The following is a 19,164-nucleotide window of genomic DNA, read 5'->3' on the forward strand; positions in this document are numbered from 1 at the left end:
GTCAGGCTCCTCTGTCTATGGGATTCTCCAGGCAAGAACACTGGAGTGGGTTGCCATTTCCTTCTCCAGGGGATCTTGCTGACCCAGGAATCAAACCCAAGCCTCCTGTCTTCTGCATAGCAGGCAGATTCTTTACCCACTGAGCCATCAGGGAAGGTTGCTTCTAGTTTGGGGCAATTATGAATAATGATGCTAATTAGGTTTGTCCATGTTTCTTGGTATAAGACATTGATAATCTTAAAAAATTAAATGCATGGTTTATATATTATTTGTATGTATTAAACATTATAAAATAAAATAATGTAAAACAGACTTTTTCCTAAATTAATAGGTAGTGAATGATGTTTTTATTCTAATTTTACTTTTTGATTACCATTGGTGGTAAGCATTTTTTATATTTTAATTTGACTGTTATTATTTGTCAATTGATATTGATGTTATGTGCCCATTTTTCAATCTGTATACTATTCTCTTGCATTTGCAAAGAAAAAAAAGTGCTATTTAAGTTTGTCCCCATTTTGGTTTTTTACTTTAAAAAATTTTAATGGTTTTCAAAATATTCTTTTTTTATATTTTTAAATTAAATATATAGTCACAACAAAAATTTCAAAAAACTAAACCAGAAAAACAAACAAAATCCCTAAAGTATAAATAAACATCATTTTAACCCCCTTTTCCCAATTAACTGTTGTCAACATTGTAACTATCCCTGTTCCTTGTGACTATATACACATATATGTTTATATTAATATATACATATATTTATATATTTATGTATTATAGCAATCTTTAAAACTATCTATATAGCTATACACACATGGTTTAACAAAAAGGATTTTTTTCTGCCTAACAGAATACATTTTCCCCAGTAAATATATTTGTACATCATTTAAAAATATTTGATTTCTTTGTTCATGATTTATTCAACAAACATTTATCAAGCCCTTAATAATAGTGTATATGGCATTATTTTATTGGCATCGGGAACAAAGGGATGCACAAAGCTCCTGCAGGGGTGGAAGCTGAATGAAACTATACGGTAAACAAGTATTTCATATAAGGCAATAATTAGTACTATGAAGGAAAAAATGCAAGGAAGAGGATAGAGACACCGGGTACTCAAGGAAGACCTCTTAAATGAGCTAGAACAAAACTGAATTGTGGGAGCCCACTGTGCCAGTATTAAGGGCAAAATTATCTCAGAGAAAGTACAAGTACAAGTCCACAAAGCAAATCTTTAAAATTTAAAAAAAAAATTGATACTAGTTAACATTTTAGATTACTTATCATTATTAAATATTATAAACAAATTTGGAGAAACCATTTTTGTTAAAAGACTTCCTCAGTTCTTGCAAGTGTTCTAACTTTTCTGCTCCTTAATTTTCATACCCACTTTTCTCCTGTTGTATGTTTTCATGGCTACAGTGATAAGAAGATACAAAAATGTATATGAAAGGAAGTTAATCTAATACCATCTTACTCTTTAGGCTTAATTCATATTTCTTTAGGTGAAAAAATAAGTTTTAGAGAAACAAAAGTTTTCAAAATAATTAGAACATGGAATGTTAATTTGGAGAGGAATATTTATAGCTAAGACAAAAAACTGTAATGACTTGCCTTTAGTTGTACTGCTACTTAATAATTTCTTTTTATGCCATTTTAATATCATGGAAACTTTAATAAAATCACTTAAAAAATAAGAACTTTGACATACATTTTAAAAATCTCCCTCAGGTTGCTGATGCCAAGTCTTTCTCGGGACCTTTTAATGTCTTGCTTGTGAAGACAAAATGGAGTAACATTGGCTTTCATATACTTCTTTTTGATCTGGAAAGCCTTCTTGAACTTTTGCTGCCGACTCCAATCTGTGATGTTGACCCTTCCAATTCATTCTACTGCAGTGAGATTCTGAGAAGAGCCAAAAGTACGGTAGAGAAGACAACACTGACACTGAAAAGAAATAAAACTGTCTGTGGTCCTCTCTCTATGGAGGCACATGCCAAGCCTGTTGCTGAAAGCCCAGCCCAAGAAGATAACGCCATCAAATTATCAGGAGAAAATGATGGCATTAAAAAGCAGAAGAAAATAAAGAGCTTCAAAAAGATGCACCCTAAGCAATCAAGAAAAGTCGATGCCAACCTCACAATAGACACAGCTAAATTGCTCCTATCTTGCCTTTTGCCATGGGGAGTGGATAAAGAATTAGATAATCTCTGCATTAAGCATCTCAATATTTTAAAGCTTCAGGGTCCTGTTTCTTTAGGACTTGCTGCAAATGAAGATCACTTCTCATTGATGCTGCCAGGTTGGGATTTATACAGTACTGAAATGAAAAAAGACTATTCAAAAGTGAATTTATTTTCTAGAAAAGTTTTGGACTTGTCAGATAAATACACTTCCACTTTTCCAAATCACTCTGGGATGCCAAAAGGACTGGAAAATAATTCTGATTCTTTGCAAGAGTCAAACACTATAGTTTATTTATTGAGCAAACTATTTTTAGTTAACCAGTTAGTTAGCATGCCCTTAGAACGGGCATATGGAATGGACAGGTAAGACATACCTAGAGATTTTGACTTTTCTTATTTAAGATATTAAAAAATTATTATTAATTGTTAAATTTAGCTCTCTAGCCTCCCTTGTTTCTCCTTTTCTTTCTTCCCTTCTTTCCTTTAAAGGAAAGAAAGAAACAAAGAGTAAATAAGCAACATCTCCTTTAGCTCAAAACACATTTAAGAAAATCTTCCATTTAATTCTTTGAGATTGGAAAAAAAATTTGGACAATAAATCTGTATATTTTAAAATTGATTCATCCAGCAAGTATCCATTGGTCTCATAATATGTTCCAGAAAATTCACAGTACTGGATGCTGAATGGTTCAATAGATAGGTAGATAGATAAACAGATTAGCACACATTTGAAATCCATTATACTTGCTGTGAATTAACTATGAACAAAAAGCATTAAAGTAAATGCCTCTAATGATATATTTCATATATCATTAGGAAAGGAAAAATTTAAAAATTTCATACCTCAAATCCCACCATTTAATTTATACTCTGGCATATTAGTATAGAAGAGGTTATCATCAATTCATTTATAGAAAGTATGGTTTAGTAATAATAGCTATTTTGGGGGGGTGTTTAATATCTACTAGTCACCATGTAAGCCACATGATTTCATTGGCCACATGATTTCATTCCATGTGCACAGCAAAAATAGGGTATAGGTGCAATTACTTTGCTTAATGTATAGATAGGATATTGAGACTTATGAAGATAAAGTACCAACCCCAAGATTAATTCAGAGCCTTGCAAGCTAAAAACAAATTCTGAAAACAAAGTCTAATTCCAGAGCCTGATTGCTAACCTTGACTCTGTATTTACCTTCTCCCATGCTAAAATTCAATATAGTTTTTCATAGTCTGATGTTAGAAGATTTTATTTGACTCACCAAGTGCTTAATGAATATGTCCTTAGCACTAGCTTACAGAGGAAACATAAGTAAATTTTTTACTTGGGTAGGAACTCTTTCAAATGATGAAGATAGTGCATATGAAGTAAGTAGAAAACACTTAAAAGAACAAGGAGAAACATTTGTACTACAGGTAAGTATTCTAGATGATCAGAGGAAAGAGAATAATTAGTGTGAGATGAAACCATCTGAAAGCCCTTGGGGAAGATGTACTGTTTGAACTGCTCATTACATGGTAGTAAATTGTCCTTGACATTTCTATTCTTTGGTAAGAGCTCAGTTCAACAAATCTGTGCCATCTATATAATAGAGTTCCTACCTTCAGTGAACCTACAGTCTGGTAGCAAGTCCATATGGATTATATAGATTCAGTGTTAAGCTTCCTTCCATTTCAATGCTTCTATGCTATAGGGTTTTTCTGTTTTCTCTTTGGTGGCCATAATAATGAGAAAGCAGAGACTGGTAAATTTCCATGATTCCTATACTTAAATTTCCTCTATTTTTTTCTTTTGTTCATTATATTTATACATAATATATAACTTTATGTTTTTAACGTATATATATATAACGTGTATTTTAATTTCATTTAGGCTTCTTTCACTTTTCTATTAATAAGAAAATTAAATAACACCTAATGTATGATAAAAAATTATAGTCAGCTGATTCTAAAGACCTGAGAACAAATCCCAGTTTTGTCGTTAAAGTAGTGTGGCTTTGGACTGGTCACTTAGCCCCTTTGGGCCTTGCTTTCCTCATTTACGTAATGAGGTGAATAGAATAGGTGATGGTTAAGATTTCTTCAATTCTAAAAACAAATTCTATTTGTTAGCCTAATCATGACCAGACAGAGCAGATGAGGGACTTAGTTACTATCACCAGAGGTTTTCATTCTGAGTTTGTTCCTGATGCTGAATACAGGATGTGGAGGATGTGTCTGGAGCCCTTCAGGGGAGATTAAGAGCTTTCAGCATGCTATCCATTAAAAGGCCTTGAAATCGTTGCCACATGTTAGTTAATTCTTTACAAAATTCTTCATTAAAATAAGTTATTGAATGGAGGTGTCAGGATTAGAGACTGCTTCCCTAAATAAGCCACATCAGATTTGATCTGCTTTTGGGGACTATGTGTCATATTTAAGGAAATCAAAATACTGTGTATTGAATTTGTCACACTAAATCTTTCCAATAAATGTGGCCATTTTGCTCACATTTCACTGTGGCCAGGAAGGTGAAGAAATCTTTGCATGCTTAACAACTGAGTGCATGATTTAACTAAATTTGAAGCAAAGAGCTATTTGCCTTTGAGAATATCCCGGGATAGTGTCTGAAATTTTCCCCCATTGAATCACTGGACTAGGGTAAAGGCTGCCTTCATCAGGTCCTGATGGTATCTGGGGATAATTCTTTGGCAGATATGAACATATTAGGATTTAAAAATTTATTGCATTAGCCAAAATCACATGACTTAAAGTAGCAATGTCCTTCCAGTAAAAGTGGATCACAAAATAATTCTGAATAAACCAAGATTCACAATTCAATTGAGATTAGGGTTTTAGGTAAGTCAAAGTGGGGAAATAAGATTCACCAAAGAGAATAATGTCAAATACATTTTGCTAAAAATAATGTGTTCAATTCCCATATTTGTTAAAGTGGTCATGCAGTCCCATCATTTCTCAAAATATGTTTATACATATTTAACAATATCTTAAAAATTTTTCCTCAACAGTGCTTTCAAAATTGAGTCTGTGCATAATAAGATGAAAAGTCCTGGAAATGATATTCTGAATATTTCAAGCTTCTACAGTTATTTACGAAATGGTAAAGTAGTTACAGATATAGTCTAATTTTTTTTCTATGAAATTAAAGTGCCATAACTGGATAGTATCCTACAGTTGAGAATGAGAAGGGTGCATGTTTACTGTTTGATTTAGTCTATGTTTCACATAGTTTAGTTTTATATTCTGTCTATATTTAAAATATATGAAATTTCGTTATTAGAACAAGTATCTTATAAGATATAATGTAATGGATTTTTCAAATGATCTGTAAAATGCCTTAAAGTCTGAAACTTTTCAGCAAGGAAACACTTAATATTAAATAAAAGTCCCATATGTTTTATGAGAAAGCTTCCTATATCAATATCTTTATTACCATATAAGTATTATATTAAGTAGTTTTACAGCTTTACAGTTTTACAGCTATTTCAGAAGTTTGTCTTTGAATTTTTCTGGGTAACAATCTTGGTGTTAAGATTTTATTTTGATGCCAAATGGCTAATTCATCTCCCAAACCTCCTTATCCAATTTTTTGACATCTCAAGTGAAGTCGCTCAGTCGTGTCTGAGTCTTTGCGACCCCATGGACTGTAGCCTGCCAGGCTCCTCTGTCCACGGGATTTTCCAGGCAAGAATACTGGAGTGGGTTGCCATTACCTTCTCCAGGGGATCTTCCCAACCCAGGATCGAAACTGGGTCTCCCGCATTGTAGGCAGATGCTTTTACCATCTGAGCTACCAAGGAAGTCTCCTTTGACATCTCAGTAAATGACAAATCTATCTTTCCAGTTATTCAGGCCAAGAACTTTAATGCCATTTTGACTTTCTCCTTTTCCTCATACTCCACATCCAAACTTTTAGTAATCATGTTGGTTCTATCTTCAGAACATATCCCAGATTCCGACTGCTTCTCTATTATTCTGCCAAATGCCTGGTGTGAGACTTCATCCCCTCTTGCCTAGATACAGAAGGCTCCTAACTACCCTCTGCTGCTATTCTTGACTCCTGCACTCTATTCCCAACCAAATATCCAGAATGATCTATTTGAAACTAAGTCAGAACCTCATGTGTGTTAGTTGCTCAGTCATGTCTGACTCTTTGTGACCCCATGGACTGAGCCTGCCAGGCTCCTCTGTCCATTGGATTCTCCAGGCAAGAATACTGGAATGGGTAGTCATTCCTTTTTCCAGGAGATCTTCCCGAACCAGGGATCAAACCCAGGTCTATCTGCACTGCAGGTGGATTCTTCACTGTCTGAGCCACTAGGGAAGCGCTCTGCTACTACTTAACACTTTTCAGCAGCTTCTGTTTCACTCTGAATAAAAGCTACAGTCCTTATGGTAGCTCATGAGGCCCTGTATAACCTGGCTGCTCTACCGTTGTCTTCACACACGCCTCCATCTGACCTCATCTCTTTGTATTCATCCCTAGCTTCACTACTTCCAGCTAGGCTGCCTTTTAAACTCTTACCAGAACATGTCAGGCAGGGTTTAAGAGCTTTGCACTGAGTGTCCCCTCCGCCTGGAAGGCCCTTTCTCCAGATTCCATATAAGTCAACCTGCTGTTCCCCACCTCTATCCTCTAGCCTTCAATTCATCCCCAAACGCCATCTTATCAATGCAGGCACCCTCCCTTCTCCCTAGCATACTCTACCCCTTTCCCTGTTTGATCATAATCTTTTTCAACATTTGACATACTGTATGTCATTTTTTCATTTGCTACCTACCTCCTGCCACTCAAATGTAAGCTCCAGGGAGGATATTAAATTTTTTTTTTTTTTTGATCAGCTTTATTCACTGCTGTACTCCTAGTTCTCAGACCAATGCTTGGAAGGAATTAAGCAAATACTTTTGGATTGAGGATAAATTAAGAATAGAACAATGGTTTTGGAGATAAACTACTGATGTTGTAGATTCAGTTCTGCCACTTACTACTTATGTAGCTTTAAGTGTATCTTCTACTCCTTTAAAAGCCATAATTACTGAATTTGGAAAATAGGAATAAGATTCCAGATTTGATGTGCTTTTACGTCCAACTGGGCTCCTCTGTCTCTGGGATTCTCCAGGCAAGAATACTGGAGTGGGTTGCCATTTCCTTCTCCAATAGGAGGATCTATCTCTGTTTAATTCTTAGGGAAATTGGGGATCAGAGAAGTTAGATGACTCATTCATAGTCAACCAGCTAATAAGCTGAAGGACTAAGATTCCAGTCGATCTCCATCTAATTCCAACTTCCTTGCTCTTTCTATGTCAGGCCATTTCTCACATTTATGATTATGTTTCCTCTATAGGACCTAGTCTGGATTGCCTGCCTTTGCCTGAAGTAGTAGTCATTATTAGGGTTATTTACTCTAATTTTTATTTTTTATAACACTGGGAAAAAGATTAGAATTTAAGGTATAATATAAGTGGTTTCTGGGCTTCTCTAGTGGCTCAGTGGTAAACAACTCATCTGCCATGCAAGAAATATGGGTTCAATCCCTGGGTTGGGAAGATCCTCTGGAGAAGGAAATGGCAACCCACTCCAGTATTCTTTCCTGGAGAATCCCATGGACACGTGAGCCTTGTAGGCTACAGTCCATAGGGTCGCAAAAGAGTCAGACATGGCTTAGCAACAAAACAAAAACAGTACGTGGCTTCTGCAGAAACCCAGGTATTTGCTAACCAGAACCAAGAAGGCCTCAACTTTTCCTATGATTGTCCCAACCAAAGCAGCCTGAGCAACTAGGGTTATTACCAAACAATCTCCCTGATGTTGAGAGGTGGCATTTATAGCATTTAAAATTAAGTTAGGTACAAAGGAAACATGGTTTTATGTTTTAATAATTGGCAGATGGAAGGTTAAAGAAAGGAGAGATTCACTTCATGCTATTAATTCTATAAAGTCCAAGCCTAAGAAATAAAATAGTACTCTGAGGTGCTCGTTCTGAAGGACTGACAGGAACCAATACCCACTTCCATCATCAGAAATGATGGCTAAGTAATATTGGTAAGCCTGAGATGTTTTCTTTTTATCTTTCCCCTGAAGTTATAATTAATTCTTTAACTCATTGACATTGCCAAGAAAAGTTGGCTCTCATTTCCATCTCATATTAAAGTTTTAACATCACATTAAAGTGCACTATGAAGTACCCCATGATGCCAGTAAGTAGTTACAGTTGAGACCAATACTTAGCTTTGATGGTGCAATCACAAGGTCAACTAAATGAAAGAGGGAGAAAGGAAATAGATAAAAAGAAAATGCTCCTTTACCTGCTCTGCTCATGAAGAAATGAAAGATAACAACTTCAAACTCATAGTGCTCTGCAGTACTCACATGTTTTATATACTGTTCTTGGCCATTTCCAATTTATATCGTAGGTTCCATAGGAAAAATTGATATTAATAATGAGTCAGAAGTTTCTTATATATTTCTTTTATGTTCCCAGTTTACATTATATCAGTACCTTCTATTAATCTCCCTTGCCCACTAATGTGATATACACACACACACACATACATGTCTATTAATATATAAAATGGTAATTCAATGGAAAGCATCTTAAACTGAAACTAATTTAAATAGTTGATCCAGGATTTCAAACATACATTAATACATTAATTTAAATAGACAATTATAGCAATTTTCCCTCCAGTGCAGGACTGCATCACTCTTCCTTATCTCACTCCTGGATCTGGCACCTAGATAATATACTTTAGCCATCAGAAAGCCTTAATTCATTGATTTTTTCATTTGGATGATAATATGTCCATTTTCAATTAATGAAAAGGCACTTATTAAGTGCTTTTTTGTGTAGGGAAATGTTGGACACTCTATGGATCAATTTAAATAAACTAAGCCATAGCTCACCCTTAAAATTTCACACTGAACATTAGGGCAAATAGATAGAAAGGACATTCGAGAGGGCAAATTTAAAAGAAACGATACATAACAAAATGAGTCAAATTAAAACATAAGTGCTATACCTATTGATCAGAGTAGTATAGCTAGGTAAAGACAAAGCAAAGGGAGTTTTCTACAGGGTTTTCTGTGTGATAGATGCTGATTCACGGCAAGGTAGAATTTCAGGAACTACTTGTATGAGGAAGGAGTTGTGAAATTCAGTAATCTGTTTTGAGGAAAATGTTAGTCATTGCATTTTGGTGGCAAAAAGGTACAGAAATGGGTTTAAGGTATAAAGATGAGTTTGATTTGATGTGAATGTGTATTAGGACAATTATTAGAAATACATATATGTTAATTAATGTTTCTTGACTCTGGCTATATATGAAAATCATCTAAGGTACTTTTAAAAAGTATTAATGCCTACCCCATTCTCACCCTGGGACCTATTAGACCAGAATCACTGGAAAATTGATTTTTGTAGGGGGAAAAAAGGCTCCCAAGTGATTTCAGTGTGCAGTCAGGGTTGAAGATCATTGGGCTGCTTCCATGTTCAGTACTCTCAAGATACAAATGTGTTCTATATATTTTTAGGTAAGAGTGAATCTCATCTACCTGAAGCTGACGTTTCATTTTTGAAGTTAATTTCCTGTTGGAGAGACCAGTCTGTTCAGGTATGATAACAGTTCATTTCGTGAAGTTATTGGAAGAGTTCCTTGCTGCTACATTTTCTTCATATTCCCCTCTACCTGAGAATATACGTAAGTAGGTACTGTTGTGTTCTCTTTCAGGGTATTTCATTTAATAGGACTGATACAGAGACTAACAATGAGGGAAAAGTGGAAAAGAACATGCAGGGATGCACCAAGTTAGGGACATGAACAGAGGGGGCTGGTGAAGAGGTGTTTATGGTGTTATAGGTAACATAGGGCCCACTGAGGCAAGTGTTTATTATTTGATTTCAATATTAGATGGAAAGGTCCCTAGGCTTGTGAATTTGATAGGTATGATTGGAGATCATTTTTTATCCTTTTCATTTGTGAGCTGATTTAGAGACCTCGTTTACTCAATGTCCAATTTAAGTCTTTTCCTTATTTCAAGGATTGTTTGTGTATGTGTAGACAGCTTTGTACATTATACAGTAAATATCTGTGCATTGATTAGATGAATATGAACTGGAACTTTATTCTTCATGGGCTAAATAAATGTCACATTTGCAAGACAAGCATAGCAATAACGCCAATTACAAATGGTTATTTTTGGTGACAAGAAAACAAAGAAAGTCGATTCAGAACAGATTGTGGGGGTTGATACTATGCAACCAAATAACACAGTTGGGATGGTCATTAAAACCATGGCCTACATGATTTGCCCCTAGCCTAACCTCTTTCCTCATCATTCTCCCCGGTTCTCACTAGCCACACAGATCTGCTTATTATATCCAGAACTCACGAAGCTCATTTCCACCTCAGGACCTTACTGTTCTCTCAGACTGGAATTCTCATTTTTCCCATTCATCATTTGGATCTTTGCTTAAAAGCCAATTCTTCAGAGAAGTCTTCCCTTATCATTGCATCTAATATTGTCACTGTACCCTGTCTCTCCCCACTGCTCCAGTCACTGTCACAGTATCCATTTTTATTTTCTTTGTTAGGCTTGCTTTTAATAGATAAATTGCCATTTGTTTTTTGCTTGCTTATTTTCTGTCTTTTCACTGTTATAGAAGCTTGCTGAGAGCAGGGACTTTGCCTGTCTCACTCACTGCTTTCACTAATGCACAGAAAAGCAGAAGTGACAGCAGCCAGTCAATAAATATTTAGTGAATGTCTGAATAGCTATGAAAAAACCTCTGTGTTAATCAAATAAACATCAGTATATGTTGACTTTACCAGCAGATGTGCTAGCACCCTAAAAGAGTCTCTATTAAAGGTGGAATTTTTTTTCCCCCAGTAGCCAAAGAATTTCTCAGTGGAGAAAAAAATTCTTAGGGAAAAAAGAATTCAGCAGAACATTTATTCTGAATTGCTCCAATTAAAGATCTTTTGTAGTTGTCCGTTTGACCATCAAATAAATTTTAATGTAGCTTGGACATATTTAGACTAATGGACCTTAAGGTTCTATGATTCTATGACCTTGTTAAAATGCTGGCAGCAGGACAAATATTACCAGAGCATTTATTACTCACTCTGTATGAAGTTTAAGCTTCAAAGTTCTCTCATTTCTGCCACTAACCTGATAAATGATTCTGGAAGATAGGTTTAACTTGATTATTTATTTTCCTCATGTGTAAAGCAGAAATGAGGCTTCCCAGGTGACACTAGTGGTAAAGAATCTGCCTGTCAATGTAGGAAATGTAAGAGATTCAGGTTCGATCTCTGGGTTGGGAAGATCCCCTGGAGAAGAAAATGATGACCCACTCCAGTATTCTTGCCTGGGAATTCCCATGGACAGAGGGGCCTGGCAGGCTACAGTCCACGGGGTCCCAAAGAGTTGGACATGACTGACCATCTGAGCACAGGACAGATGCTATAGAAATGAAAATTCCTGGGTCCTTCAGGAAAAACAGAGGCTGTTGCAAATATACATATAAATGTTTCAATAACCAATCCTCAAATTCCTTATAAAGGTATTCATTTAAGCAATTAAACATGTTAATTTGAATCTGCTTTTTAATGTATTTTAAGAACACTGGCAATGGTAATGATTTTGTAAAACAGAGCAAAATCCTACTTCAGAAATTGAAGGGGGTATTTTTAAGGAAATAAGTAAGGACGAGTTAATTTTGCAGATGAAAGAGTTTGCAGATCGTCTCTTTTATTTCTCACACATGAAATATACCCAACTTAGAAATAAATGCTAGAGAAGCAACGGCGAGTTTTGGGGTTGCTAACTTGCACATTTCTGAAGCAACACTAAAGTTCTTTGGATTTTATAATCTTACACTGTTAGGTGAAACCATGAAATCCAGGCCACCAGAGAGAAGTATTGTTTTTTCAAGGAAATGATGAAAAGACATGAAAGGCTAGTGTGAGTCTGACTGTTGGGAAAATGCTTTTATACCAGAAAGTCTGGACATTGAAACCACACGCAGGCTACAGGGGCTCTTATGAGTCTTCATAATGCTCTGTACTATTTTACAATACTTTGCTGTTTCAAGGTATTAGCAGAAAACCATTAAAAAAATTTAGCTTGCTATGGCACAGTAATACTTCCGGCTAATAAGTATATGGTCCAGATGTGGCTCTCTTTTCTCAGTCAATGGATTTTCAAACTTCATTTTAAATCTGCACATTCCTTTATAAACTGTAATGCTTCGTGTATCTGTCTTTCAGGAAAAATGATATATGCATTTAGGAGACAGCTTTATTGCATTGTGCTTTCAATTCTGGTTCATTATTTTCATTAAAAAGTTTTATAATATCTATAGATTATATATTTGTTGGGAAAAATTCTATGTATACTACCTATCTACAAAATTTATCTACTGTATTTACATGCTAGAGAGACTTAAATATTGATAGTCAGAAACTATCATTAAATTTTGCCTTCCATCATGTATATTTTTAAAGTACACAAAATCTATTTCAACTCTATTTGCATGATTTTAGTGTTCAGTGTTAGTTTGGGGAAGGAAATGGCAACCCACTCCAATGTTCTTGCCTGGAGAATCCCAGGGACGGGGGAGCCTTGGTGGGAGGCCATCTATGGGGTCACACAGAGCTGGACACGACTGAAGCGATTTAGCAGCAGTAACAGCAGCAGTGTTCAGTGTATAACAGATACTGTAGCATTATTATATGCTTATATAAATTGTACCATGTCTCTGAGTATTGATCTCACACTGAGCACAAAATGTATATTTTGAATTTGCTTCCAACTGGCTATGTGCCATTCTATATTCACTTTTTAAGTTCTGTGGCTCTGATTGTCCTGCTCATTGCAGTAAATATGTTTTATCCTGCTGTTTCTACTTCATCTTGTTTTTTAATGATACTCGTATTAATTATTCCTGCAGTATATATTTATAGTGACATATATGTTAAAAAGTTCCAAAATTTAACAATTATAAAATATGGTCAATCCAATAATTAGACATATTGACTGAAGTTCCATAAACCTCTGTATATTTTTAAGAAAGAATATTGATCCAGGTTGTTATAGAATATTATATCTGGTAGATAGAGGACATGCTAAATCACAGTAAATCACAGTCGTGAGAGGGCATCCATAATCCTGTGGGAGCATATGGCCAATCTGCCCATTCCGAGGGACAGACCATAGTCTGGATGTACTACAGGTCCAAGGGTATCCTCCAATATCTTCCTGATTTTTATATGTAGAAACAGAAGCAAGTTCCATACAGCTTTCTGTGATTGAAAGCTCTCATCTTAGCCTCTCTCAGCATCACATACTATTATTGTTTTGGGGTTTTGGCTTTTTTTTTTTCAACTGAAGGATAATTGCTTTACAGAATTTTGTTGTTTTCTGCCAAATAGCAACATGAGTCAGCCATAGGTATACATATGTCCCCTGAAGTCCCAGAGAAGTACATAACTTGTCAAAAGTCACATTTGTAATAACTGTCATCGTCAGAACATAAACTTGGACATTCTCATTTCAGATTGATATCTCTTTCTCTTTATACCATACCACTCATATCTTGGAGGCAGTGCTATCAAATAAAATGTGTGATAAAATTAAAATGACATAAATTCAATGATGTAAAATTATCCATGAATAATTAATATAGGTTGTCCCCTCATAACATCTATATGATAAGTGTAGTTTACTTATTGTGATCTAAAATACTATGTTAGTAGATATCATAGCTAACAGTTAATATATGTTTCAGCATATAGTAGTCAATAAGTCATCAGTACCATAATGTGTAGAATTTTATGTTGTATTCATGGTATGCAACAGCTTTCCCAGTGTTGAGTATCTCATCACAAATATGCATGGGTAAGGATTATGTACCTTTTTTGTAACAGGCAGTACTACAATGTTAATGGATCTGGTGTGCAGTAGTAAAATCACATCATTCATGAGCCTTTTTGCCACAACCCAAACAAGCATCTGAGTGGCCAAGAATAGGGGGATAATCAGTGATCAGGAAACTACTCTGATACTTTCTGGATGTTCTCTATATTTAAAACTCTAGAATAGAGTTTAGAATAGAGTTTCTTCTGCTCCTGCTGTTTACTGAGCATCTGCCATCAGCATAAACTCTCTGAGTGTCCCTGGAGCCTAAAGGTCTCACAAGATTGCTGTTATTGTTTAGTTGCTAAGTCATGTCTGACTCTTTGTGACACCATGAACTGTATCACTCCAGGCTTCCCTGTCTTTCACTATCTCCCGGAGCTTGCTCAAATTCATGTCCATTGAGTATGTGATGCTATCCACCCATCCCATCCTCTGTCTCCCCCTTCTCCTCCCGCCTTCAATCTTTCCCAGCATCAGGGTCTTTTCCAATGAGTCAGCTCTTCGCATTAGGTGGCCAAAGTATTAGAATTTCTGGTTCAGCATCACTCCTTCCAATGAATATTCAGGGTTGATTTCCTTTAAGATTGATATCCTTGCTGTCCAAGGGACTCTTAAGAGTCTTCTCCAGCACCACAATTTGAAAGCATTAATTCTTCAGCACTCAGCCTTCTGTATACAACTACTGGAAACACCATAGCTTTGACTCTGCAGACTTTGTCAGCAGAGTGATGTGTCTGTTTTTTAATATGCTATCTAGGTTTGTCATAGTTTTCTTCCACAGAGCAAGTGTCTTTTAATTTCATGACTGCAGTCACTGTCTGCTGTAATTTTGGAGCCCAAGAAGATAAAATCTGTCACTTTTTCCACTTTGTTCCCATCTATTTGCCATGATTGATGAAACCGAATGGCATGATCTTAGTTTTTTGAATGTTGAGTTTTAAGCCCGCTTTTTCACTCTTCTCTTTGACCCTCATTAAGACATTCTTTAGTTCCTCTTTGCTTTCTGCCATTAGAGTGGTATCATCTGCATATCTGAGATTGTTTATATTTCTTGATTCCAGCTTATGATTCATCCAGCCTGGCGTTTCACATGATGTACTCTGCATGTAAGTTAAATAAGCAGGGTGACAATATACAGCGTTGGCATATATATTCCTTTTCCAATTTTGAACCAGTCTGTTGTGCCATGTCCAGTTCTAACTGTTGCTTCTTGACCTGCACACTGGGTTCTCAGGAGACAGGTACAATACCAATCCACTTTACCACCACTGGATACCTCATGATAAATATTCCCCTTCCCTCTCCCCTCAACTGTGGTTCTTGACTGGCTATGTACAATAACTGGAAGGCAGGCTTTGCAGTGTTTTAAGCCACATGAAACTATTTACACATATACACAGTTTAGTGAGATTTATTATTAAAGTTTTGTCTTTAATTTTCTGTATTTTTTAAATCAAGTATGTTAAATTGTACTTGGCATTCAGAAACTAAACTTGTCTTTAAGAACAATGTAATATATTTAAATTTTGTTTTCTGGTGAAAATGAAAATATTTTATGAGAAAGAATGGAAAATGCCTTTAAATTTTCCTTTTATAATCTCTTGAGCTTTTTTTTTTTTTTTAAAAAAAAGAACAGTATGATGACTTGGATGCTAGTTTCCAGTAACTACACTTCAGTTGTTTCAGATAGTAATTCTGGTGGAATGGAGCATTATAATTTATATGAGACATTCAAATAAAAAATTCCAGGCTTGGAGGTTTTATATAAGACCCCGAGCATTTGTGGACACTAAAAATAATTCAATTTAAAAAATAAATTTTACAGGTAACTGAAGCAATACAAGCTGTTCTTTTGGCAGAAGTTCAGAAGCACATGAAGACTTTAAGAAAGACACCAGTCAACAGTGAACTAGAGTCTGTGGCAAAGAATGGTGACTATGAGATGATGCAGATGCTGCCAAAGATCGAATGGGCCAAGGAGCCTGAGTTACAGTGTACTACAGACACTTTTCCTCTGCAAAGTAAGTGCAAAATTTATTGGCAAGCTCTTTCATCAGAACTTTTTCTACTCCTCAGAGCATGTTGAGAATATGAGTTCACAATAAATCATTTCTGCAAAAGCCAAGCTAAGTGCCCTGTTTCTGACCTATTCTGCTATCAATTTCCTCATAATTGTCAAGTTTCTAATTCTAAATTGTAATTAATAAATATTTTACAAAACAAAATTTATGTTCTTTATTTAAATGTTTTAAAGTTAAGACAGTAAAAATGAAAACAGAAGTAACAATAATAGCTTAATGGGACATATATTATAAGAATACTCTGCTAATAACGGGTCCTAAATTTGTGTTCGTTTGATAACATGATAATAGCCATATGCTATTTTTTGGGGGGGGGGGATAAGAAATGAAATAGAAATTAAAAGTAAACTGTTCTATAGTTGGACCACTTGATTCATTCTGTAACCAATTTTATCACTGTAACCTTATAATCACAGTGTTTATGGTTTTGACTAGAAAGTGAGTCTAAATTTCTGCTGTATAATGTTATTTGACTTTTTAGCCTGTTATCTGTGACTTAAAAATGAAAATTAAAAAATAGTAAAATTAAGCAAAACTTTGATTTTCAACTTTGTTAGTAAGCTTTTGATGAAAAAATAAACATATAATATTATTATATATATTTCTCAGGAAAACATGTTACAAGTTTACATGTTTCAGATTGTTAAAAAATTTTAGATACTTCTTTTAGCTCTTTAAAAGATTTTATTTGGGACTCAGAAATGTTGCTATATTTAAAATGTTAAATCTTAAAACAGGTATTATTCTTAAAAATGCATTATATTTATTTCTTATTATTATTTTTATAAGATTACTGATTAGAGCGCACTATGCAGTGAAAGAGGATATGTAGCAGAAAAAGGCTTTTTCAAAGAAGGCCAAAGATCAAAATAGATGGACTATTTCCTAGAACCGAGAAAGTCACTGAGGCTGGTAAATTCAGATAGTAATTTGTTAAAACTCAGTGGTGATTTCAAGTCACTTGTTTTTTTTGTTGTGAAGAAATTAGCATTAATTATCTGGCAAATTTATTCACTTTAAGGCCTTCCTGTTTGTTCATGTCACATAATTGTATTTGTATTACACCTTTCAAACAAGAAGTAGAAAAATTCCTTTTTAAATTAATTTCACTGACTACATTTGTGTTCTTGATTCATTTGGAGAGACACCTGTAGTGTCTCTCCAAAGGTAGCTAGTGTCATTCATCATGTGATAATTCTCACTTGGTGGTATTTCTGTTACTTATCCCTAGTGTCTAATTTATCCATTGGCCCATAAGCCTCATTTCTTGGCAGGATATCAAGGTGAAATTTTTAGGAGTTTTGCCATCACATGGCTTACTCATTATTTGAAGTTTCATCAGACTGGGGCCTCTGGTGAAACTTCATAATTGAGAATTATTAATTCTATGGAACTGAATCTTACTGTACTAAAGAATCTAGATCTTAATAAGTATTGTCTATCTTTATCATTATTGAGTGATCCTTTAGAAAATTTAGGATTAGCTGTGATAAGAATTGGAACACAAAAATATTAAAACTACTTGATATATGTTGGTGGATTAAATTTAGAATATTTTATTTAAAATAAGTATAATATTTTCACAAATAATAAGTATATATTGTCCTGGGAAATAGTCCTTATATGAAAATATTAACTCCAATTGCAAGTATATAGAAAGCAAGTAACAAGCATTGAAGAGAAAAATTTGCAAGCAATAGTATATTGTATACTAACATTGCCATTTTTCCCCTTTTGGAAAAAATAAACAAAACTAACTTTAAAACTATTCAGAGGAGCTAAGTATAATTACAGGAAAAGCTTTAGATCTTTACTAGTGGTATACACTATACTGCTTCATGGAATTTTTAAAAATAAATAACTAAAAAGCTATTTTATTTATCTCAGACATCCTGATTCAAAGGTTAAGAGGATAATATAGGTGGTATTCACCAAATATGATTATACCTCAAATTTTATAGGCAGATTTACTTAGCTTCAGTGTGACTGCAACATATCATTTTATCAAATATTCTTATGATAAATGGTTTATATTGTTTAATTTTATCAGGTCCTTGCTCATTTTTCCTCTATGAGTTTCCCATTCCCCCTACTTGTTTGTGTTTGTTTTTCTATTTTTGTTTATTCTTTCTTGGTTCCTTTCTTGCATTTTATTTGTAAATCATTTCAAAAGTAACATGAATTTTTTATATAGATACTCATAAACTTCTTTTATGTTGGGTATAGTATGTTTGGCTTATTAGTGCTCTGGTAATATGACAATAATATTAATAGATCATAAGGAAAATAATATTAACAGCAACAGTTACTGCACTCTTACTATGTTCTAACAGCTGAAAAGAACGACTATCTGAGGAAGAGAGATTTCCATGGTGCTACCTAGGCTTTTCCTGACATAAGCCTCTATCAATATTTAGGATAACATACTAATTATGTATCTTTCTCATACACATAGAAATAAATAGTATTTGGAAAAAAGTTCATCACCATACTGGGTATCTTGAATGCCTCTAGTAGTGTATCTCTTGCACTTTGAGACATGCTTCCTATTATTATTTCATTTTTTTAATGAATAAACTGGACTTAAAGAAGGTATATGACTTGTCCACAGTCACCAAATTACTAAAAACAAGGAAACAATTCTAGATATTCTCTTAAGCACTCATTTCATCCAGTAAGCTGCATTTTCCACACTTGCAGCATGAAGGAAATTTGCTCTAAATCAGCTTGATCTGAAAATTGAATAATTTATTGAGTGGTTTTCTTAGATTTTTATTCCTCTCTCATAAATCATACTTTCTATTAACAAAGAAAATGCAGAATGTTCAATCATTGCCATCACAGCCCTCATAAAGAAAATCACCAGGTTTCTTGAAAGGTTTGTACATGAGATGGAAATCAGTAAAGTGAGAACTGAAGCACAATGTGTGTTTGCACTTTATTATTTTGTATCTTATTTTTCAGTGTTTTCA

At 34.6% G+C, this 19,164-nt stretch overlaps 1 protein-coding gene across 1 annotated transcript in view; it reads left to right on the forward strand.

Annotated features, from left to right (window-relative positions):
• Positions 1-19,164, forward strand: part of WDR72 (WD repeat domain 72) — a 195,257-nt gene that overhangs the window by 102,224 nt on the left and 73,869 nt on the right. The window contains exons 14-17 of the mRNA XM_052647061.1: positions 1,735-2,552; positions 5,200-5,291; positions 9,723-9,802; positions 15,937-16,132. Of these exons, the coding sequence (XP_052503021.1) occupies positions 1,735-2,552; positions 5,200-5,291; positions 9,723-9,802; positions 15,937-16,132 (1,186 nt within the window). The remainder of the gene's footprint in view (positions 1-1,734; positions 2,553-5,199; positions 5,292-9,722; positions 9,803-15,936; positions 16,133-19,164) is intronic.

Source organism: Budorcas taxicolor, chromosome 10, assembly GCF_023091745.1.
Source record: "Budorcas taxicolor isolate Tak-1 chromosome 10, Takin1.1, whole genome shotgun sequence".
Taxonomy (NCBI): domain Eukaryota; kingdom Metazoa; phylum Chordata; class Mammalia; order Artiodactyla; family Bovidae; genus Budorcas; species Budorcas taxicolor.